Below are 9,556 nucleotides of genomic sequence, written 5' to 3' on the forward strand. Positions count from 1 at the left end.
TTTTCCAGTTTGCCTGTGAGGTGATAAAATACAGGCACTTCTTCTGGTACGAAGAGAAGAAACTCCTATTATCAGTGTTCCACTTCCAGTTGAACTTCATAGGCATTTACAGTTTCATGCTTGAGTGTCGTTGCAAAAGCATCTCATGCATATTAGTTTGTAAATATCCTAAACTTTTTCTTCAATAGAAATAGGGATCCTTTTAGCACAGAACGTTACTGGAGTGCCAAATTAATCATATTGCTAAAATTGAAGGGGGAAAAAAATGCCCTTGCGTGTATACACGAGCATTCAGAACCCCCACCCCCAAAAAAATCTGATGCCGCTTGCTGTCTTCCGGCAGCCTGTGTGTAGGTCTTCTGTGCATTTCTTAAAGTAAGGATAATAATTAAACTCATTTGCTTAGAGACTGAACTCGAGTCTCTTTGTAGAAAGATGCATACTGGAGCTAAATTTTCTAGAGAAAGAGGCATTATTGAGCTCCTTCTAGAGTTACTATTTCTATAAACTAGCTGTCTGTGGCAAGTTTCTGGGAAGTTGTTTTGTTTGGGGCTTCTTGGTGAGATTTCTTTTTAATAAAAGTACTTGTGCTATTTTTTTCCTTCTGCTACTGAAGGAGAGAAGCCATATGAATGTTACATCTGCCATGCTCGCTTCACTCAGAGTGGTACCATGAAGATGCACATTTTGCAGAAGCACACGGAGAATGTGGCCAAATTTCACTGTCCTCACTGTGATACTGTTATAGCAAGAAAGAGTGACTTGGGTATGTATCTCACAGAAGTGGCTATATGGTGAAGATTCTACAAAACACTTCCCAGAATTAGAGTTCACGTAACCCAACTGCTGTCTCCTTTAACCTAATACTTCTGGTAACTGTACAACATGAAACACAGGCTTAGATGTGTGGCTGGTGATACATGCTTTTAGCTTACATTAGCTGCTGCAAACTGTAAGAATTTTCAGTTTCTTCTCATTATTTGACAGTGTAGCATGTTTTCCAAGTGTACAAGGCAAGTTACTGTTTTCAGGCCCATAGGTGCAAGGCGTTTATTGAACTTGGATTGAGGTTACAACTGCATATGGATTGGGGTCTGGAAAACCAAAAGATCACTTGGCTTGACCTCCTGCACATTGGAGGCCATTAAGTTTCCTGCAGAGATGTTTTCATCAAGCTAAAAGGTTTGAATTAGACCAAATAGTTTATTTTTCCAGGATGTGGAGCTGTGTGCCACAGGCAGGGTAGGAGAGACTGAGTTGTCACAAAAGCCCTGAGTCCTTGCAGTTAGGAGAGTCTTGATCTAGTGAGCAGTACTCGGTGTGATTCCAGCAGGCAAGCTCTCTTTTATGTTCTACAAGAAGGTGAAAAATAATATCATGCCCAGAGCAGCTGAGGGAGAAGGAAGAAGCCACGATTTGGCAGAACTTTCTGTCTATAAACAGAATATCACCCAAGTAATGGGAAGGCAGGCTCCCTTCCAATAAAGACAAGTGTAAAGTGCTACAGTGAGAGGCAGTTTGAGAGGATGGCAGTCAGTTTATGTCAGGAGCAAACGAGCTGATTTACAACAGAAGAAAACTGATGTTAGCTCTGAAGAATTTTTCTTCTAATAATGCTTTAGTCTACCCTAAGCTACCTTGTGCAGCTGTGGTATGCTCTTAGTTGGAGGATTTTAAAGAAGCTACTAAAACCTCTGTCGGGGATTAGCTGCTGGTATCCCTGTTGCCTTCTAGCCCTGTCACGCTGACTTCTAATCCTGCCGAAAATCCTGTTTCCCCCAGTGTATTACCTGGCTTCTGGCTGTATCCAGGCAATTTGGAGTAGTCTTAAACATAAGAGTCCCCAAGACGCTTTACTTTGACGATCATACTTTATCAAATGCAAGTGTACTGTATCCGCACAGATTGTGACTAATAACCAAATCTAGAATCCCCTGGAAAAACTTGAGTTTTTCTGCAAGACCTTTCTGTCTAGAAATTGTTCTGGTTGCTTTTAATTACGAGTCTTTTAGGTTTTTAGTTGAATCCTAAATTAACTATTTCACTTTTTTGGCTTGAGCTCAAGAGTATGTGGAGGGGAGATCGGTAAGGGAAATATCAGCTAGTCGTTCATGCTTGGAAAGCCATGGTGATTAAAGCCTCCAATTCTTTTGCTCCTAGGTGTCCATTTGCGAAAGCAGCATTCCTACATCGAACAGGGCAAGAAGTGTCGCTATTGTGATGCTGTGTTTCATGAGCGGTATGCCCTCATACAGCATCAAAAGTCTCACAAGAATGAGAAGCGCTTCAAGTGTGACCAGTGCGATTATGCATGCAGACAGGTAAGCTGGTGGGACTGGCACCCCTTATAAGCATTAGAACGGGAGCTAAAAATAAGAGGTGGGAATCTTAGCTGTTAAGTTTGACCAGCTGTTAAGATGAAATTAGCTCTCTAAATCTTTTGAAGGGTGTGAAGGAAAGTTCAGTGGCCTTTGCTTCTTGGTGTAGTGCTCCTCTGTAGAGAAGTACCTTCTAAGTCCCAGCTGTGATGTATCTGTCAACCAAGGGGTAAGAGTCCATATAGGATGGAAGTAGGTAGAGCTGAATCTGCCATCAATCAAGGTGTTCTCACATACCCTTTCCTTGATATCAAGGATACAAGTTTTGGCCTCCTTTTAGCTGAAAATCCGCTCTTCTGTATCCATATGTCTGAGCTCTCAAGCTACTTTTCCTGTCTTGCTTGTCCCTGTCAGGAGCGGCACATGGTCATGCACAAACGGACCCATACTGGAGAAAAGCCTTATGCCTGTAGCCATTGTGATAAAACCTTCCGTCAGAAACAGCTCCTCGATATGCACTTCAAACGATACCATGATCCCAACTTTGTCCCTGCTGCCTTTGTCTGTTCCAAGTGTGGCAAAACATTCACTCGCAGGGTAAGGGAATGTACTGTTCTGAATTGTGGGGTTTTGCGCTGGAATGAGGCTTTCAGCCAAGGGAAGGGGAACGTGTTTACCCAAAAGGAAAGGTGGGTGGGGTACAGGGCACAATACTGATCTTTTAAATAGAGCACTTCTTTCTGAGGAGGAGGTGGGGGGAGACCTGGTATAATTCAGAATTACTGCTAGCACGTATTAGCATTGACATCATGAACAATGTGAAAATGTGACTTTATTCATAAAAGTTAATGAAATTTACCCATTTCCCTTAAATAGTCTTCCTTTAAAAAAAAAAAAGTTAGCAGAAATGTGAAAATGCAGAGCCAGAATATTTGATCTTGAATTCAATGCGTATTGTATTTTTGTTGTGTTTTTTCTCTTCCCCTGAGTAGAACACAATGGCCAGACATGCTGATAACTGCTCTGGCCTGGATGGTGGGGAAGGAGAGAATGGAGGAGAGACAAAGAAGGGCAAACGAGGCCGAAAGAGAAAGATGCGGTCTAAGAAAGAAGATTCCTCTGATAGTGGTAAGAAACAGCTAAGTACATTCTGAGAATTAAAGGCCTGTGATTCACTGTGTGTGTTCGCTGTTAGTTTGCTGTTCTGCAGGTTTGTTCTGACACTTGAAAGGCTTTTATCTAGTTGGCAAGCAAAAAATGATAGTACGTGGCCAAGTACAGAAGATAGTATGATCTTCAGCAGGAAAATCCAGGTGTAGTCTCAAGACCAACCAGTTCAAAGATTATTCGGCAAAAAGGATGTTGCTGATTAGTCTTTTATCTGAAGTGCTTTATGTAATTAATCAAGGAGCGTAGGTTGGGAGAACAGGGATCTTTCTGGCCAGAGAACGTGTGCCTGAAATTTTTATGCGGCAAAAAGGTTTTACAGGAAATGAGATGAGTATGGTCAAATGCCATGTGCAAACCTTGACTGCAAAAACTCCATAGAAATAAGTGCTTAAATTCATGTTTGTACGTATTTGAAAAAGTGTGTTACAGTCAGTTCAATAAAGCTTGTGTAACTAGTTGTTCATTTAAAGCACGAGAAGATCTTGGAGGCAGAAAGAGTACAATAACTGCTTTGATGGAAGGTAATTCAAAACCTGGGATTCTGTAGTATCTAGTTTTTAACTTCTGATCTGTAGACTTCCTGTGAGTTTAGCCTGTTGTAAAAACCTAATTTTACTTAGTTGGTATGGCCTGGGGTTCAAAACAGTTTTTGGAGAAGCTGGCCAAGAGTCATGCTTGTTAGATGAACTGATGAGCATTGTATGATTGTGGCTCAGACTCCGTGTCTGAGAGAATCCCTTCAGCCTCAGTCTGGTTTGACTTCCTCAGGAGTCATTTGACAGACGTGAAGAATTGGAATAATGTGAGCTGAGTAGCAGTAAGAAGGAGGTCCTAACCACGTGCTTGGAGAATTGCATTATTCAGTGTTGTTCTTATCTCTAGATCTGCAGTTTCATAAGTTTCGGCAACTGCTAAATACCTAAAAATGGTGAGCAAAGCTGTGACAAAACAGACCTGTCTTGTGCTAATGGGAAAAACAGCAAATAGCAAATGGTAGCTTTGTCTCCTGTCTGGCCTGTCTGCCCCAAATTAGACAGACTGTTAGATGATAGACACTGAGTTGAGGGGCGAATGTAAAGAAGCTCTAAAAAGGTGGGACCTGAGAAATCCAATAAATGAAAGAGATTTGGCTTGGGGAGTACTCCTTGAGTGACTGTGTAGAATAATGCAGCACATACGTGCCTCAGTGTATATAAGGGACAGTTTGTTTGGGGTTTTTTTCTGCTTTAGTCGAATAAACAGAAGTATGCCTTATGCAATGGCCCTTTCATTCATGAGTGAAGCTGCTCTTCTATGCAGTGGATGCCCTTACAAGTTTAAGGGCAATCACTTTGCTGTCCGAACAGTATTATCCTATTCAACATCTCTTACTGCTTTTTGTCTGCTTTGCTTTTGCTGGGACACTCTGAACATGTCGACGTGCTAACCTAGTAACTAAGGAGTCTTCTGAAGAACCAAGTGTAGAGCAAAAGCTCAGTTAACAACATAAAAGTTGCAAAAACCCCACAGCTTGCATAAAGGCTATTGGATTGGAATCAGCTCCGAAGTGCAATGAGGTGCAAGGAGTTGGTGTGAATGGGAGAGGTGCCATCGTAAGTCCTTTGAGTAGACAGGCCTTGTAAAATACACTGTATTAGGCCTGTCCTGCCTCTGAAGAGAGGTCTTGGAAGATCCTCTTGGTCACTGGTTGATAAATTGTATGTTGATGGCCCTGGAAAGCATGGTGAGTGGTCTGCAGGGCTGTGTTCACTCATAATGTGTAAGAACGCCCCAGTTCTGTGTGGTTCTGCCACATCCAGCGTGAGATTTTGAGGTCTTGGACACGAGTCCCAGTGTCTGGGAGCTGCTACCCTGGTTTCCTGTCTACTTAACAGAGAAAGACTGCAGTATGGCATTGCTTTTTCTTGAGGGCTAGGAGAATTGCTCTTGGATCCCTCTTGATCTCTAGTGTTTCACTATAGTGAAATATATATCCAGAGATACTATAGTGGCTGCTACCACTATTTACGTGCAACTGGCCCCTTTTATCCTCTTGCCCCTCTATTTTCCCACACTTAGTCCTCTCAAAATCACCTCAGCCACTCCCCTAAGCATCCCATAAGTAGTCCTGCGTGATCCAAAACTGCCTTTCCCCTGCATCCCATTATTTGTCCCACCCTAACACCCCTGTAGTCCGAAAGGTGATCTGGAGAGCTGCTCCTCATACCTCGTGGTGGGTTTCACACCTGGACAGTGGGGCTGATGGCTATCCTGGGAGTGGCCCAGACAAGATGGACAAGTCCTTGATTTGGGTTCCCACCTTCCATTGTGCACCCCTGTGCTCCTTATCTGGGATGTGCAGGTGGGATTTTGATGGGCTGATGGCTCCTCTGATGGGCCTGGGAGTAGCCCAGCAGTGTATTATTTGGTCCCCCTCCTGCCATTGTCTCTCTGAGCTCCTTTGTGGATGTGCAGAGGAGTTCTTATCGCGTAATGTAACATAATTATGTTTCCTTTTGCTTTCTGAAGGACAGCTTGTTCTCTGATGTGAGGGTAACAGACTTAACAGTCTGTGCCACCAGCTTCTCGACAAAGGCCTTGTTTGCCTCCTTTCTCATCAGAGTTGACTCCTTTTGGATGAGGATTTGATGATGGTTCTCTGTAGGTGGATGTGTTTTGTCCTTGTTTAAACTGAAGAGTTACCTGATGTAACATCTCTTACAGAGGAAAATGCTGAACCAGATTTGGATGATAATGAAGATGAAGAGGAGACAGCAGTAGAAATTGAGGCCGAACCAGAAGTCGAGCAGGAGGCTCCTGCACCACCTCCCAGTAAGAAACGAAGAGGAAGACCACCAGGCAAAGCTGCCACCCAACCAAAACAATCCCAGCGTAAGTCACTATTTGAAGGTTATGTTGCACTGCTTGCTTTTTCCTTGGCTTTGGCAGTTCTTGTAGGAGAACTGCTCCCCTCAAAAGTGAGCTTATTTTAAAAGTAGATAACTGCACTTTGTCTCTACTTTGTGAAGAACTCAACTTTTGCATGAAACTTGTTGCAAGGATTTCCTGGTCTTGAGGGAACATAGCCACTTCAGACCATGCTAAAAGGAGAGGACATGACTTTTTTCTTTCGCATTATGCCAATTCACTGATGTGCAAACTGCTTGCTGCTTTTTGCACCACTTATGGTGTCTCTCTATAGTACAGTTCCTGGTAAAGCAGCTGTTGGTACAATCACCGTGTAAACTTTCGTAGGTATTACCCCAAACGAACATGCTTTAGGCTTGTAGTTCTGAGCATAGCATCAATGCAGATGTCGTTTCAACTCTACGGAGTTTTCTCCATAAGCATAGATTTCAGTTATCAATGTCTGAGTAAATAAATTCTAGGAACAAAGAAGGAAAGGTAAATTTGTTCCTTCAAGGGGCAATGGCTTCCCCAGTGGTTTGTCTGTCTGCTCAGTGCTACAAGTCTGGCCCGTGTCCTTCCTAGAATTACAGCCCGTGGAAACATTTTATGCTGAATTTGTCACTAGTGTCCCTGGACTCCCCTGAATTTGAAGCTTTGCCTTACGCCCATACGCTGTTTTGGTCTTGTTTGTTGATTACTCTGCGAAGTCCGTTGTTCCAACAGTGCCTTAATATCAAAAGGCATACTGGAACTGTTGTAGTGGTAGCACATCTTCGTACAGGGGCAACAAAATAGACGTTTGATGCTTGGGTGAATGAGGCAGGTTGAATCGCTCCGCACTAATGTGGGAATGTGTGTTGTGGCTCCCACCTTCCCTTTCCATGGAAGAGTCTTAAGTATCTCCTGAAAAGTTATCTGGTGAAGTGCGCAGGCCAGCTCTGGAAGCAGTAAAAAATGTGTCGTTTCCCCCCTCCCCCTCTGTTCTCTGCCCTTTTAGCTGCAGCAATCATTCAGGTTGAAGACCAGAACACTGGTGAAATTGAAAATATTATAGTTGAAGTAAAGAAAGAACCTGATGCGGAAACAGTAGAGGAAGAGGAGGAAGCTCAGCCTGCTGTAGTGGAAGCTCCCAATGGAGACCTCACTCCTGAGATGATTCTCAGCATGATGGACCGGTGATGGAGGAAGACCACGCTGGCTGACTGAACTGGCCTGGGCTGTGTTTAAGCGGCTCAAATCTATTTTTTCCTTTTACCTTTTTTCTTGGCTTTGGGAAATGCATCATTTTAGACCATTTTACCAAACATACTGGGAAATAAAACTTCAAAATGATGTTAGAATGTGATTTAACTAGAACTTGCTGTTTTATGTTAGCATTACAGGATCATGGAACATTAGGAAATACTTTGGAGTCCTTGAGGGTTTCCTGCGAGATGCTTGATTTAGTTTTGCTCTGAACTGCATTGTAAAGCTGGTCCAAGGGCCGTGTTTACATGCACCAAGTTTTAATATACAAAAGTGGAAGCCTTGACTAAAGTACGTGGTAAACCACTCCGGACTTGCCCTTCCGGTTCCCAGAGTCCTTGAGCCTCCTTCTCTCAGTAGTGTTTTTAACTGTAAATGCAGACTTGGGAGGGTTCTAGACTTTTAAAATGTTTTTTGCTTTTCCCCACTGACTAGCTCCGGTTCTCCAAGTCGGCTGCACACGGTAGTTTTGGCATGCTCCAACTGGTTTCTGTCCTTAATATGCTTTGCTTTCTGCAAAGCATTTCTGTAATGGTCAAGCTTGTAAATAACTTTTTTTTACATTTTAATCTTTTTCCATTAATTAAGAGGTATGCAAAAATGCAGTTTAAATAAACCCCAGTATTTTAATTCCTTTCAAACTAAGTGACAAGAGAATTGATAGAGTGTAAATGTTGAAAAAGCTGTTGATAACCAATCACGTAGAGAAGAGACGTACCCAGACTATTGCTTGCAGAACAAGAGAACCCCACACGTGAAATCTGGTTTTGAAGCACACAAAACTGGCATTTGAAACATGTATAATTAACCTTCTTTTTGAGTTACAATTTCACGACTACATTTTCTTTGCTCTATCTTGTAGTTGTATTTTGTGTTTATGAATCCTATGTTAAGGCAGAAGTGGTGATTTATAAGTGGGTCACTGCAGCCCTCAAAACCTGGGCCAGGAAATTTTAATAGGTCAGTAATTATACAATTTTGGATCTCTGATAAAGACAAAAAAGGAATAATGTGAAATACAAATGATGCCTGTATATGAACTGTCACATGTTAAAATATGTAAGCTTTTTATAGAGCCTCAGTCTTGCTGATTTCAAACAAATTTTTCTTCTATGTATCGCTTTTAAGAGAGCTATCAGTTTAGCTATCAGACTCTAGGTTGATGCATTTTTGTACTTAGCTGTACTGTGTGATATTTTTCATTATTTTAGGAAGCCAACATGGGAAAAAAATACTGTTATAAAATATGTAATGGGGTTTGAAAGCTGGGAAGGAGAATATACTGCTGTACAGCTAATAAATAATAATGGATTAACATGTGTGCTCACTGACTGCTTTCTTTGTGTATATTAACGGTGTGACCTGGCAGTGATCTCCGGACTGTAAAGCCACTCCTCCCAGAAGGATGCTGCACGCATGTGACAGGGACGGGCTCTTCTCTTGCTGTGAGCGTTCCCTCTACCCTGTGCCGAATGCAAGGTATCCGTGACATTAAACCTTGGTGTGCCGGCAGCGGGTGAGCGCACACGTAAGCAAGGGCCCTTACTGCGGTGAAGCCGTTGCGTAGCAGGGGTCTAAGCTGCTTGCTCAGCTGGGGCTACGTGGCTGAGCGTGCAGCGGAGAGGTGATGTAAAATGTGCCACTTGCGAACGTCCACATTTACAGCTTGAGCTAAAGTAACACAGGAGTAGTTGTTGCTGCTTTTGTTGGTTTTGGCTGTGAGTTTAAATGGTTGTAGCTGATGGTTTAGATAGCAGGAATATTGTTTCCATTTCATTCTGGGAAGTGGGACTGATACTTAAGTGGAGTTTCTGTGGTGTATCTTCTTAGTTACCTGTGGAAGCAGGTTAGAGAGCCAACTGAGAGTAAGCAGTCAGGTAGCTGCACGCTGTGTAAGTTCAGGATAGTACCTCTTGTACTACTAGCTTCAGAAC

At 42.7% G+C, this 9,556-nt stretch overlaps 1 protein-coding gene across 4 annotated transcripts in view; it reads left to right on the top strand.

Annotated features, from left to right (window-relative positions):
- The window catches only part of CTCF (CCCTC-binding factor), a 36,027-nt gene extending 27,100 nt beyond the window's left edge, over positions 1-8,927 (top strand). For all 4 annotated transcript variants that reach the window (XM_059824668.1, XM_059824669.1, XM_059824670.1 and 1 more), the window contains exons 6-11: positions 617-766; positions 2,161-2,321; positions 2,733-2,915; positions 3,311-3,446; positions 6,192-6,359; positions 7,375-8,927. In XM_059824668.1, coding sequence (XP_059680651.1) covers positions 617-766; positions 2,161-2,321; positions 2,733-2,915; positions 3,311-3,446; positions 6,192-6,359; positions 7,375-7,556 — 980 coding nt within the window. In that variant the 3' untranslated portion in view covers positions 7,557-8,927. The remainder of the gene's footprint in view (positions 1-616; positions 767-2,160; positions 2,322-2,732; positions 2,916-3,310; positions 3,447-6,191; positions 6,360-7,374) is intronic.
- The last annotated feature ends 629 nt before the right edge of the window (positions 8,928-9,556 follow it).

The sequence above is a fragment of the Gavia stellata genome, chromosome 15 (assembly GCF_030936135.1).
Source record: "Gavia stellata isolate bGavSte3 chromosome 15, bGavSte3.hap2, whole genome shotgun sequence".
Taxonomy (NCBI): Eukaryota; Metazoa; Chordata; class Aves; order Gaviiformes; family Gaviidae; genus Gavia; species Gavia stellata.